Source organism: Lucilia cuprina, chromosome 3 (assembly GCF_022045245.1).
Source record: "Lucilia cuprina isolate Lc7/37 chromosome 3, ASM2204524v1, whole genome shotgun sequence".
Taxonomy (NCBI): Eukaryota; Metazoa; Arthropoda; class Insecta; order Diptera; family Calliphoridae; genus Lucilia; species Lucilia cuprina.
Window position 1 is genome coordinate 9,664,532 of NC_060951.1, and position 14,658 is coordinate 9,679,189.

Sequence of the window (14,658 nt, forward strand, 5' to 3'; positions counted from 1 at the left end):
GCGTTAATTTTCAAAATTCATCGGCGACTAATGTTAAACGTCAAACTGCCTTTTGCCTTTGATATCTGTCTTGACACACACTGTTTTGACATTTAATTTACTAGAACTAAGCACTTGTTATTTAATTGGTTAAAAAAAATATAAGAAAATTATTAAATTTATAAATTAAAACGCTAAACTTATTAAAACAACTACTTCGAAATGTCTTATTTACTGCAAAATATAAAAACCTCCAGTATGATGCAAGCCGTTAAAGCTATACGATTCAATCAAACGCAACAGTCTCAACTCTTACACACGACACCGGTGTGCAACGAAATACGCAAATTGGCCCGTTTGCGTGTGGTGGACAACAGTGATTTGGGCAAAAGAGCTATGGCCGAGGGACGTCCACCACGTTGTATACATGTCTATAATAAACGTGGTATTGGTCTTATAGGCGATAAAGTCCTGGTGGCCATTAAGGGTCAAATGAAGAAGGGCATATTAGTGGGCTTAAAGCAAAAACAAAGGCCTAAGATTCCCAAATTCGACAGCAATAATTTGGTTTTGATCGATGACAATGGTACACCGTTGGGCACTAGAATACATGTACCCGTACCCACTATACTGAGAACAATACTTAAGGAGAAAACCCAGGCTAAGGGTGCTGATTACACCAAAGTCTTGGCCATAGCAAGTAGATTTATTTAAAAAAAGTGAATTACAAATGTTTTGAATAAAATTTATTGTTAAAACTGAAAAAAGCTACATAGTTTGACGTTTACGATCTTGTTCGGGTGAATCCTCATTAGCGTCACTATTACGTTCACGTTTGCGTTTCTTGGTATGCTCTTGCACCATTTCGGAGACTGCTATATTGTTAGATTTCATTTGCAGCCAATTGGTGAACTAAAGTGAAAGAAAAACTTGTTAATTCTAAAACTAATAACTAATTTTAAAATCTTACCAAAGTATTGGTCTTAACTCCCGCATCGTAAAGTTTATTTTCTATGTCATCAAGACGATGTTCTGGTTTACCACTTTCCGTCGTGTTTTTAGATATATCCAGCAAATATCTTACTCTTTGACGCATAGTTTCAAATACAATTTTACCCACCACATGATTACGATCGTAAGGTGTTAAATAGCGTCCATACTCATAAAAATATGGATGTAATTTACCCAATTCAATATGTGTAGTTTCTGCCTCACATACTGCTTTGTGCACATTTTTATAGATATCCGGTACATTGACCGTAAAATAGGGATTATTAACTTTCAATTCCTTAATATACCACAAAGGCAAATTAATATTGCGACCAGGATTAAGATCTTCAGTTTCGGCGCCTGCGTCCAGGAAACCTTTATGTTAAAAAATTATTAATTATATTTATTTCATAAAGAATATAGGTACTTTATTTATTTACCCATTTTTAAAAGTTTTGTATTAACTTTACACTCTACTTTTTCCTGTGTAACGAATAAATCTTCCACCGCATAATAATTGGGAAAATAACTTTGTGAATTCATGTTGAGTTTTTTTCTTTTATTTTAATTTCATGTAAATAATAAAAAGCTATTGGCGCTAAATGATTTCGAACAGCTGTATATTGTTTTGGTTAAATGCTAAAGTGTATCATTAAAAGATGATACCATTAAAGAATTTAGGCTAAATTTATTATTTTTTGTATTTAGAATTTGACAGCCTTGGTTAAAATGTAATATTTTTCTGTACGTAATTTGACAGTAATGGCACAAGCTGTTCAAATGTGGCCAACCTTTTATGTGTTTGTTTGATTGATAGACAAACAATAAAAGTAATGCCAAGTTTTCTTTTGTTTCTATGAAGTTTTTAAATTTGACATCACTTTTAATATGGGATTTCACTAACTATTAAAAAAGTGTTTGTGAAGTGTCAAAATAAATTTATTTTTATGCTTAACAAGTAAGGTCGAGTTTTTCTGATAAAGATAATCTTCATTCTTTGGTTAAACCTGGTTTAATATATGTTTCGTGTTTCTCAGTTATAAGTAAAGTTACTTATTATCTTAGTTTAACTGAATGTAATTGGCCAATTAAACTTAAGTTATAAGTGAGAAAACACAATTGCAAAAACAATAAAACAATGATTTCGGAAGAACAAAAACATAATATTTTAAGTAAATTGCAATTTTCTGATTTGTTTTGTTTCATTAATTATTGTTTTAAATGTTTATTTAACATTTTTCCAAAATTTTCCATTTTACGAAAGTATTGTCACAATTACACAAAAACAATAAAACAATGATTTCGGAAGAACAAAAACATAATATTTTAAGTAAATTGCAATTTTCTGATTTGTTTTGTTTTTTTAATTATTGTTTTAAATGTTTATTTAACATTTTTCCAAAATTTTCCATTTTACGAAAGTATTGTTTGCAAAAAAACAGCTGTTCATTGTTTATATTTTTGAGTGAAAACTTGGCAATACTAACAAAGTTAACTGAGCTAAAATCTAAAACTAAAAACACACAATTATCGGTTAAAGTCCGCCTAAATTTGTTCCGAGTTTAATCTAACAGCAAGTTAGGCCTAGTTTAACTGATGAGTAAGAAACCCGCCCTAAGAGTGCAATATTCGGCTGTGCCGAATTTAAAAGATATTAGTTTTTATACCCTTTAATGGGCTTTCAAGTTCATAGTTAGTTAGTTAGTTTGTTAGTTAGTTGGTTAGTTAGTTGGTTAGTTAGTTAATTAGTTAGTTAGTTAGTTAGTTAGTTAGTTGGTTGGTTAGTTAGTTAGTCCATTTTCAGAGTCCTAGGTTTTGGGTTGTTATTATCGTTTTAGTGATGCCAACTATTAAAAAACGTAACAAAATATTGCCATACTTCAAAAGTACGAAAATTCGTTATTTGTGTAAAGCTTTATTAAAAGTCAAATTTTATAGTGAGCAGGATTCATTGATAATCTTTTTTTGTTTACATTTCAAAGGCTTCACACAAAGTATTGTTATTTTAATGCAAACAACCAAAACAACCCTTTAACCATTTTGGCTCTTTTTTTGGAAAATGGGGGTTGATTTCTAATGTGTGGGTGTTTAAACAAAATTTTGAATGAGAAATTCTTTAATAATAAACACATAACAGTTGCTAAGTTAAAGGCGAAAACGATACTAAAAAGAGCAAGAGAAAAGAAGAGAACAACAAAACAAAAATTAGGTAATCATCAGGCATAAACAAAAAACACATGTTTTCGAAAATCTATTCACTTCCGTTAAAGCTTTTTTTCCTTCTTCTTCTGCAAACAACTGACAACTGCAGAAGAAAGCTTTCTCTCATAATATTAAAAAAATATGACAAAAAAAAATATGTAAATGTCCTGTATAACAAAACAGGCCTTAGACAAATGAAATCAGTACGGTTTTAGCAAAGCTACCAGCTGGTCGGAAATTAATATTAAAAAAAAGAAAAATACAAATATAGCTCTAGTAGTGTATAAAAGTGAAAAAAATTAAAATAAATTAATAAGTGAGAGATTAATAAATTAAAGTTAATTAATTTAAAATAAATTAATTAAATTAAACTAAATTGAATTCTTAAAAAATATAAAAAACCCCCTACAAAATTTGATTTTAACTTTTCATTTCAAAAAAGAACTAAAATATTTTTGGAAAAATCAATATTTTTTTAATAATTCCTGTGAAATTCTTTTGATAAAAATTCTAATAAACTTTTAAATAAATTTTATTGCCACAATTTCATTAAGAAATCCTCAAAAAAAAATGCAAAGGAAAATAATTTTCCTTAAATTAAATGTCACATAAAAAAGTTTTCCCAAGAAAAAATCTGTATCCTTTGTAGCCTGTTTTTATAACCCATAGTTGTGTTATATCCTGGTGTCAATGCGCTGTATATTTTCTAACACTTATTACATACAACAACTATACACACACGCACAGAAATATTTTTACAAATATACACCCGTTGGTTGCACTGTGGGTGGAAGTGAAGAAGTTTTGGTTTGCTGAAATTTTGGTTCTATGTCGACTGACAATTACGAATAATTTGTCAACGTGTATTTTTCATTTATTATTTTTTTGTTTATGTTAATCTCCATTGACAACAAAGTATTAGATTTGCAGATCATATTATCTGATTATTTCTAGGCAGCTAGTTTTTAAGGGAAATTCTATAGAAATATGAGAAGTTTACTTATTAGTCCTTTTATGACACAATGGGTTTACAAAAGGGTAATTACTTAAATCTAACGTTTCTATAATCTAAAGGACTTCTTGGTTCAAAAAGATTAAGTTTTACACATTACAGGGGTTTAGCGTACATGCTGCTTGGTTATAAGTGAATCTTAGGGTCTACGCCAACTGAGGTCCTGCAATCGTTGGTGGCTATGCCTAAAGCCCTTTGTAGGTCCAGTCATCGATGTATACTTGATAAATTAACAAAGATCGGACGTACCTAACAGCATATTAGACAAAGATAAATATGGTCAAGCAGAACAATAGGAATCCTTTCCGGCTCTAATTTAAAAACCCAAAATACGAAATATACTACGGTAATCACATTATCTTCCTGGTCCGTGTGATAACAGAGTGTGTACACTGGGTTTATAAATAGCCAGAAGGCAAATAGAGCGATATCAATTGATAAGATATTAAGCTTAAGGGGAATGAAATTGCGGGAAGAAGAAAACGGTGGTCCTGTAATCGTTGAGAAGAAGAACGCTGGTGGCCTGTAATTGTTGGTAGCTATTCCTAAAGCGGTTTGTAGGTCAAGCCATCGATGTATACTTGAGAAATTAATAAAGATCGGATGTACCCAACAGCATATTAGACAAGAAATATGTCAACAATTCAATGAAACTAATCCCAGATATAATATAGTCAAGCAGAACATTAGGAATCATTTCCTACTCTTATTTAAAACCATAGATACCGAAATATACAACGGTTATCACATTCACCCCTATCGCTAATCATCATTTCACGTGAAATATGTTCCCTGTAAATTTTTTTGGGAAAAAAATTTCCCAAGTTGTGAAATAAACATTGAACAGCTGTTCCATACAAAATCAACTATTGTGAATGAATTGTTCACAACAAGTTCACGATAGCAATTTTCCCTTCGAGGGAAACGAAAATTTCAAGGGAACAAGGGATTTTTTAGTTCCATTGGCGATAGGGGTGATTATTTTCCTTAATAACAGCTTATAAGCAGCTAGAAGGCAAAAAAGGCGATATCAGATGTTAAGAGATTAAAATTAAAGGGAATGAAATTGTGGGAAGAATAATACGGTTATTGGAACCACACCTCTGTGGTGTCAATAACGGGAGCAAGACATCGTACGATGCGATCACGGTGTGAATACACAAATTTAAGAGCACAACTATAAAATAATGGCCGAATGGACTTGGACGTTTAAAGAACATTAAGAGAGGACAGTGAAAGAGTCTAGAATATTTTCTTTGCCATTGTTAAGCCTTTGTTGGGGTACAAATCGAATTCATAAACCGAATTCTATAGTTCATTATTAAAGAAGAACCGAAGTCCAACAATTACAGGACATTACCCTGGGTTCTTGAATATTTGCCTTTGGTGATCATTCGACTGGTTGTTTTGGCTTCACATAATGATTTCTTGCACTTCGAATTAGAATTATATACTATGGATCCATGAATAAATTCTAGTCCATCTGTTATTCTGGACTTTTTTTTAGTTTTATATCCAATATTAGAAAGTTTCTGACTTGTAATCCGTTGGTAGTCACAATCAAAAAGAATCATAATCCTTACAACTTAATGCGATTCCTTTACTTAACTTACTTTACACGTAGTATATTCTGGCTTCGCAGAATAATAATCTGCTTATTTTAGGATCTCATTGGATGAACCATAAACGATACTTAAAAGTGAAAGCCTCGGATGAATTGAGAACAATTTCAATTGATAAACTTAAGTTATTTAGTGAAATTAAGTCTGATTTTTGCCCCGCTGTAAAGGAACATCCGATCTGCTAATAGCACGATCGCTGTCCGTGATATACAGCTGATATTACTTTCTATGAATAAAATAAAGCGCAGGACTCTTGGAATATTTGAATATCAAAGAAACTCCGTCATGGGCCGATAACCGATATAAAGCATTTCATGATTTTGTACAATTTTCCAATAATTAGATAATTGCTAAAACGATCCAGATCATGGTTACGTTTGGTAACTAAATTTAAAATGATCAGTTCTAAGTAAATGCTAGATCGGATATAGTAAAGTTATAGACATAATAATGACTAGAAGTTGTTGTTGTAACAGGTTAGCTGTTACTGGATTTTCTTCCCTGGGGGAAAAAACTTCTGGTTGATACAGCTGTTGCTGAGACTTCACAATCTTTGGCCGATTGAGAATCGGGTCATTCCGTAGCGGAGATCCAATTGTCGTGGAAAATGCCTAGAAGTAATATGTTACGGTTTCCTGGTACAAACGTTTGTTAGCTTTATACGAGATGATCGTTTCTATATATTAATGGTTGTATTAGAAAAACTTCAAATCGCTCAAGATCATGGTTGTTTTCCATGATGTCTGATATTTTTAGCTTATAAAATACTTCCAAATGCTAAAACAAAGTACATACAAAAATCAGTGTAAACCTAAGTTTATTATGCTATGTATACACGTTTGTTAGATCTTACAACGTTGGCAGTAAAATGTTTAGAAAATGTCTAAAAATACTGTCAACTTACAAAATTTTGTCTTGCAATATTTTCGGTAATGCTTTTTCTGACAAAAGAAAAATTATAAGTTCAGACGATTATAAGACATTTTCAGTAAAATGACAACGTTGTAAGATTTGACAAACGTGTATCACGACTTCGAAACAAACGGTTCCATAAACTGTAAACTACTTCAAAGAAACGCTAGATCCTCCGAGAATTTAACGATAGCATTCCTTACTTTGCTTACATATCTATTAGTTTTCCTGATTAGAAAGTTTTATCATTTGTTATATGTCCTGGATTAAAAAGGGATGAGACGCAAATCCTTCAAACCGATAACCTTAAAACATCCTTGAACTTACTACAACGTAAGAAATCTTATTTATGTTAGTGACTTCAAAAAATTTGACTGCAAACTGTTGATGAAAATACTATTATTAGAAAATACCCACAAAGAAGCAACTTTCCTCTTCCCACTGTGCACATGCTGGTACATACATACATACATACATATATACATACTTTACATTAGCAAAGCTTTTCGTCGTATCCTTTTTGATAACTTCGAAAAATTATTGCTTTTTTTGCGCTGCTGTTGATGTTGTTATTGTCGTTTTTGTGTTTCTATAAAAAAGCAGAATATATTCAATCCTGTTATTTTTTTGATTATTCTTTTGACATTTCTCTCGTTGCTGCTGTCGTTGTGAGTGTGTATGTATGTGTGTTATTATTGTTGTTATTTGGTATGTGTTGTGCATACACCACAATTTCATATAAATTGTATATAGAAATACCGTTAGATAGATTTTTTGCTATTTTGTTTAGCGTTAACCCCCTCCTCCTCATCATTCTCATCATCGTGATGTTAGGCAAACAGTTGTTGTCGTAATTATTGCTAACATATCACAACAATAATACAAACTTATATGAATATTTTGTTTTTGTTATTTTTAGGTCAACATTGCACAAAAAAAAAAATATATATAAAAAAAGGAAATTTAAAAAGAAAACAACAGAAAGAAGAAAATACACAAAAAATCAAATAAAAATATACAAAAAAACGTAAAAGTCTAAGAGAAAATCAATTTTTTCCTCTGCAACCATTTAAAATCAACTTAGTCTACTCATAAGTGTGTGTTTGTACTACCGTTAGTTTGTGTGTGCGTGGGTGTGTTTGAAAGTGTTTAAATTACGTTAAAAACACAAGAAGTAATAAAATGCTTTAAAATTAATCATAGAAAACGTATTAAAAAAAGAAAAAAAAATATTTGCAAAATAAATCCCACTCATCTAAAAATAACAAAAAATATAAAAATTTTCTTCAACCAATATGGCCACATCATCCTCTTCAAACTCTACATCAAGTCGTTTGGGTAGTGCTTCTCCTTCAACTTCGGTTATATGTCAAGAAGTATTCGATGAGTCTTGTCAACCCTCTGAAGAAGGTAAGTTGTTTTAAAAACGTTTTTATTATTTGTTTTGTAAAAAAAAACATTAAAGAAAGTCTAGTCGGAGAAGAACGTCTATATTACATCCTTCAGCAAGGATTTTAAACATTAAACTAACAGGCAGATTAGGATATCTCTTGCAGGGAGTTTATTTATATAGAGTTTACGAATACGATGATTACAAAATTCGAGAGTTATCCTTCTTTGGTCGTTAAACTATGGACCGAATTGGAAAGTCTAATTAGTTTTTAAGGGCCAATCATTAGGTGAAGAATCAGGGATTAAATTAAAATTAATCCTCGAAATTTGTTTATGAGTACTCAATTAGTTAATTTTGTTTAAACTTGAGCAAGAAAATCAAAAGTGCAAACAGCTGATGCAAAAAATTAATACATTTTTACTTAAATAAATTTAAAATTTATTGATTTATCGATTGCGAGTTATCGTCAATCGTTCTTTTATGTTCTTATTCTGTAGTGTTATTGTTGCTTTCTCTCTCTGACAAATGTAGAGAGTATCCAAGGGGGCGACTTATACCCCTTTAATGTTAAATAATTCGTCGTTAAATAACTTTAACGACTTTGCATCAAAAACAGAAAAGATATTTTCAAAAAAAGCTCGTCAACTTATACTCGCTTGATCTTTGGCTTCAAAGCAGTCATCGGTAGTAATATGTAAACTTTAGGTTTACTACGGTCTATGGTGATTGCGACTAGCGACTCAGGTTTTGGTGTCAAGCTATTTGATGATGTCAATCGCTTTTCTCTAAAGCCGGCTTCACACGATCATGAAAATTTTGTGTAGAAGAGTACGGATGTGATAGTCTTAACGCATTATGTAATGAAACTAACACACATTAAGAGAGGATGGAAAAAACAAGCAAGTCGCATTACATACACAAACAAAAAGAAACAGCTGTTTCCATCATACTTTGATATTGTTTTATACCAATCGTGTAAACACAAAAAATATAAATCATATGATATTTATCGGCCAATCGCTTGATGCTGTATAAAAATATACGGGTATCGGGAACGAGTTCCCTAATTTCAGAGGAACACATTCCATTATTGTATCGATAGAAGAGTGAAATATAGAGTTGGAAACCATGCTGTCCCCGATAAGTACCTTCGCCCTCTCTTGTACACGTTCCAGTAGCTCCATAATAGACTTCGAAGCTCCGGCCCATACATGGAAGTTGTATTCCCTTTAAAAAGATGGAACAACATTATCTCCCGCACGTTTATGTGTTAAAAAACAAATTTGAGTTTTGCGGGGGTTAAAATCGACTCTGTTCACACGACCCCCATTTAGAGACTTTTATCAAGTCGTGATTAAGCTATTCATTTATATTGCGCCTTATTGCTCCAATCTTTAGAGGGCTTGGCTTATAATTGAATGAGTGGTAATGTCAGATATTACTGTCATCGGCAAAATAGTAGATAGAGTTAGAAGTTTGCCATAGAAGATCATATATGAAGATAAGAAATAAGGTAGGAGGAAGAACGAAGCCTTGCGGCATAGGACCCTAGAGGTCGAAGCTTAAGTCAATATTTTTGGAAGTGGTTACAAAAGTTCTAGCTGAATTCAGAATTATGTGTTTCATCTTGGTGGCTTTTCTCTTAGTGGCGGATATTTTAGAACCCTGGATCTAAAGTAGTTTTTCATTTGGCAGTTATATAAACGAAGGAATTTAGATAAAAAACAATCACCACTATTGCCAATCATCATTTCACATGAAATATATTCCCTTTTCACTTTTTTTCGCTCACTAACTTTTTTGTCGTTAAAAAATATTCTACGGAATCTACAAATTTAAGTCCGAATGTCTATGGTTAATATGTACAACTCGAACAACAATAACCCGGTACCGTGTTCCGACGCCACACACTAAAACAAAGCGGTAGTGAAACGTGATAATGGCAATGACGCACGACTATCTTCCTTCACCCAGAGCTGAATTACGAATGATTCCCCTGTTTGTGAAAATTGTTGATCGAATTTTGTAAACATTAAACAGCTGTTTCATACAAAATCAACTATTGTGAATGAATTGTTTACAATAGTTGATAATTAATATCTTATTTGAAAATTTGCTTTGGCAAGTTTTTGCAATTAGAAAGTAATTCATTTTTTTTTTATCTTGTAAAAGTTCATTTGCCTTATTTGCAAGTGTTTGTATTGGTTGCCCTGCCATAAACTATCAAATTACTTAGTATACTCATAAATTATTATATATACAGAAGTAAATTAAGTAAAATATACCTCTATTAAGGTTTTTTACTACATTTTTCAAAGTCATTATCATGTACAATAGTTGAGTTGGTCGTTTTTAGACGATTTAGTTTTGGAAAAAAAAGTTAAATGTTTTTAAGGCATGCAAAGTTTTAAAGGAATATTCCTTTTAATTTTATACTAAAAGATGAAGAAAAAACTTTATAAATTGTAGATTTAATCGTAGATACTTGTAGGTTGGATTTAGTATAGATATTTTAATAGAAAAAGGCGAAGAAAACTTTTGTACACGTGTTTATAAAAAGTGATCCAATATTAGTTAAACATTGCCAGACCTGGCTAATTACATACATTGTTTATTTACAAAGCTTTGACCCTTTAGCCGCCCACTTATTCTAATGATTTTTTAAATTTTAACAAAAATTTCATTGATAATTCGAAATTATTAATAAAAATCCTTAAATAGTATTAATCTTAAGTTAATTTTTGGTCTATTAATCTAGATTTTGGTATAGTGCCATAAACATAGTTATTCGAAAACAACCCACAAAGAAAAAACTTAAAAAAAGTGTCAGCTGCAATATATATTTGTTATGTATAATTTACATACTATTGTAAATAAATACAAAAGAAAACTATGTAAAAGTTTATGTAAGTGGGTTGTAGTATATAGAATTATTACATAGTATATATACTTAGATATATAATCACAAAGAAAGGGTTTGCCAATAGCAAATATTGGTAGTTTAAAACCATTTTTTTAAAGTTGTACGATTAAGAGCGGGTTTTTGAGTTGGCAATCAAATGGCAATTAATAATCTGATTAGCAAATATTGGTAGTTTAAAACCATTTTTTTAAAGTTGTACGATTAAGAGCGGGTTTTTGAGTTGGCAATCAAATGGCAATTAATAATCTGATTAGTTAGTTAGTTTGAAAGGAGGATGTATACACATCAAATCCGAAGAAATACACCTACGCCTCTAGCGCGCCTGTTGTGCGCTCCTTAACCAATGTCACGGGTGAGAATCGAACCCACCACCTCCGGTCTACCAGACTATAACTCTAATCACTAATCTACCGGAGGCCACAATCAGATTAGTTAATCTTAAAATAAATTGATTCTGATGTTAATCCCCTTTAATGTTTTTGAATACAAGATTAAACTTTGCAGTGTTGCCATACAAAACAACAGAAAACGTCAATGTTTTGTTATCAAAACAATGCATGTTTTATAAAAAAGAAGAAGACAATTGCAAATGTAATAGGAAAATTAATAAAAAATTAAATTTAAAACCTCCATTGGGTGCTTAAACTAGCAAACAAAATTAGCTGATTGAGTGTTCAAAAACAACTTTCGAAGATTAATTTTAATTTGATTCCTAATCCTTCAACTAAAGATTGGCCCTAAAGGGGATCAATCAAAATGTCAACTTAACTAAACTTTTATAGAGTTTTGACAAATATATATATGTTGAGTTTTATTAAATTTTCTTTATAAATTTTGATACTGATGCTTAAAATGTTATTCAGCTTCATAAATTGTTATTCAGAAAATTTTAAAGTATGAAATTAACAATAATTATATTATTGTCAAACCAACCTTTGTTTAAAAATGTTATTCAGCTAATAAAAATGTAATTCAGCAAGCTGTATACTTCAAATTGATATAAATTTTTTTTCGAAAGTACAACTTTAAATAACAATTTTGACCAAAAGAGTTTATATTAGCTCTATTCAGCTAATGAAAAAAACAATTCAGCAAAGTTTAAAGAAATAATTTTCTTTTAATAGAGTAATTTCCGTATAAGTTATTGTGATTCAGCTAATAAAAATCTAATTCAGCAAGATTAAAACTTTAAGTAACTAAAATATTTAATTAAAAGTAATAATTCAGCTACTAAATTAAAACTACAATGACAAATAAGATTATTTTTTATATAAATTAGCTTTGAACGCTGTAATACAGTTGTTAGAAATGTTATTCAGCTACTGTAAACTCTATTCAGCTAACTTAAATGAACAAATGTAATAAGAATGTCAATAATTTTTAATCAATTTAACTAAAAAAATGCAATTCAGCTAAATTAATGTAATTCAGCTAAGTCTTAGCTGTTAATTAAGAAATATAACAAAATTTTATAAATTTTGCTTAATACATTTCAATACAATTGCTAAACATGTTATTCAGCTACTAAAAATGCTATTCAGCAAACTTAAGTGCATAAATTTTATAATAATCACATCAATTATTCATTAAAAAGACGATTAAGCCATTAAAAATGTAATTCAGCATGTAATATAGTTTAAAATAACAATTCAGCTAGACTTATCTAAGTGTACATTGTTAAATATGTTTAATTCAGTATCTTAAAATATTATTCAGCAAATTTTCAATAAAGAAACTTATAAGCAGTATGAAATTATTCATACAACTGGCTATTCAGCTAATAAAATTGTAATTCAGCAAGGTGTGTAATTTGAGTTAGTAAAGTTTTTTACGGAAAAATACTTTAATGCTTGCTGAATATGTTATTCAGCTACTGGAAATTGCATTCAGCAAACTTATAATAGTAAAATAATTGGGAAATATAAACTTAAATAACGAATTTTGATGTGATCGGTGAGTTATTTAGAATCGTTAAAAAATGAACAGATTAAGTCTATGTCATCACTAGATCTATGCTAGAGAGTCTTTAAAACTAAAACTCTCTCTCACTCGTGAAACTAAAGCAAATATTTGTCATATTCAATTGTCTAATTCTCCTTTATTGGCGGAACACCCTTTACATTTCAAAACCCCTTAACATTTTAAAGACTAGCTATATAGTACATATTATATGCTTAGTTTGCTGATGTAACTTATAGAAGAACAAAAGAAGACAGCTCTTAAGAACTATTTACAATAGGAAGAAACAAAAAAAATATATAAGAGATATATTTTTTAAGAGTTTTCTTTATTTTAACCCTAATATGAATATTTGCTAGATAATTTAAATTGCAATAGTAAATATCAAACGAATTTATAAAACTATTGATTTTTATACAAACAATTTTATTAATAACTTATAAATTTTGCTTTTTTATAATTAATAGCAACATTAACTAATTGCTATTGTAAACTATTGAAATTACCAGAAAATTTCATTACCTAGACAATGGTTTCCACGTTTGAAATAAAACACAGCCAAAGATTATCAGCTGTTTTAAACAAAAGCTTTCCTTCCAAGAAGTAACTAACGGCAACAGCCGAACAACTATAAAAACTACAAAATTAATCTGCTGAAATATAGATCGAGGTTTTATTGAACATCTAGAATAATTAAAACAACAACAAAAGTTTCATTCGCAAATTTCTACGGATCTTCTTAATTTAAAGTACAAAAACAAAGTTTTCTTTAACAAGGAAGTGTTCCATTTTCCCAAAATAAGGTTAAGCAGTTATTTTTTTATGCAGAAAATGAAAAATATTGCAAATATTATAGACAACATAATTTGCTAATTGAACACACACACACACACATACATAGGTGTTATCACACATACATCATTAGTTAACTCATCATGTTTTGAACGGAATTTCCTTTGAAAAGTAAACATGAAACATATGTTGAATAGATGCGTTGCCTAGTATGTAATTGTACGTAGTTGGCAACTATCATTTTTATACCCTTCACCTTCGTGAGAAGGGTATATATAAGTTTGTCATTCCGTTTGTAATTTCTATAATATAATTTTTCGACCCTATAAAGTATATATATTCTGGATCCTTATAGGTAGCGGAGATGATTAAGCCATGTCCGTCTGTCTGTCTGTCTGTCTGTCTGTCTGTATGTTTGTTGAAATCAGTTTTTAGAAGACCCCAGATATCTGCGAGATCCGAATCTTCCATAATTCTATCAGACATACGACCGGCAAGAACGCTATTTAAAATCAGCAAAATCGGTCCATAAATAACGGAGATATGAGCAAAAAACCGAGACAACCTCTGAAAATTTCATATAAAATTTAGATTTTTTATTCATGCTCAGACAGAAACTGCAAAAAACAAAAACAAAATACATAACAATACGGTAAATATTGTTATTGTAATTTGTTTATAAAAGTAAAGCAGAGCAAGAGCAGCAGAGCAAGAGTAGCAGAGCGAGAGCAGCACTAATGTTTTGTTATTGGCTAGAAATATGAAATTAACCCATTTCGTACCAAGCTTAAATTTTTATTTCAGATTTTTGAAAAAAGTACTTTTTTAGGGCATTTGGGGCCCGCTGATTGCAAAAATCTTGTCAAAAAAATTT

The 14,658-nt window shown here is 30.4% G+C and overlaps 3 protein-coding genes across 6 annotated transcripts in view; 2 read left to right on the plus strand and 1 right to left on the minus strand.

Annotated features, from left to right (window-relative positions):
• The first annotated feature begins 56 nt into the window (after positions 1-56).
• Positions 57-750, plus strand: LOC111685923 (39S ribosomal protein L14, mitochondrial). Its single transcript, XM_023448206.2, has one exon. The coding sequence runs from the start codon at positions 202-204 to the stop codon at positions 691-693; it is 492 nt and encodes a 163-aa protein (XP_023303974.2). The 5' UTR covers positions 57-201; the 3' UTR covers positions 694-750.
• LOC111685922 (DNA replication complex GINS protein PSF3) lies at positions 665-1,751 on the minus strand. Its single transcript, XM_023448205.2, has 3 exons — positions 1,410-1,751; positions 950-1,344; positions 665-891 (listed from the first exon to the last, which is right to left on the minus strand). The coding sequence occupies exons 1-3, from the start codon at positions 1,510-1,512 to the stop codon at positions 748-750; spliced, it is 642 nt and encodes a 213-aa protein (XP_023303973.2). The 5' UTR covers positions 1,513-1,751; the 3' UTR covers positions 665-747.
• A 1,644-nt stretch (positions 1,752-3,395) lies between these two features.
• The window catches only part of LOC111685930 (kinesin-related protein 4), a 36,124-nt gene continuing 24,861 nt past the window's right edge, over positions 3,396-14,658 (plus strand). For 2 of the 4 annotated variants that reach the window (XM_046947462.1, XM_046947463.1), the window contains exons 1-2: positions 3,400-3,487; positions 7,637-8,127. In XM_046947462.1, coding sequence (XP_046803418.1) covers positions 8,013-8,127 — 115 coding nt within the window. In that variant the 5' untranslated portion in view covers positions 3,400-3,487; positions 7,637-8,012. Of the gene's footprint in view, positions 3,488-7,636; positions 8,128-14,658 lie in introns of all 4 variants that reach the window. The other 2 variants (XM_046947464.1, XM_046947461.1) reach the window with 2 other exon arrangements.

Bases quoted from the DNA above. Each gene is read 5' to 3' on its own strand.
- LOC111685923 (XM_023448206.2), top strand. From the start codon at position 202: ATGTCTTATTTACTGCAAAATATAAAAACCTCCAGTATGATGCAAGCC.
- LOC111685922 (XM_023448205.2), bottom strand. From the start codon at position 1,512: ATGAATTCACAAAGTTATTTTCCCAATTATTATGCGGTGGAAGATTTA. The intron at 1,345-1,409 runs GTAAATAAATAA...TTTAACATAAAG, and splicing joins TACAAAACTTTTAAAAATGG to GTTTCCTGGACGCAGGCGCC. The intron at 892-949 runs GTAAGATTTTAA...CTTTCACTTTAG, and splicing joins GAGTTAAGACCAATACTTTG to TTCACCAATTGGCTGCAAAT.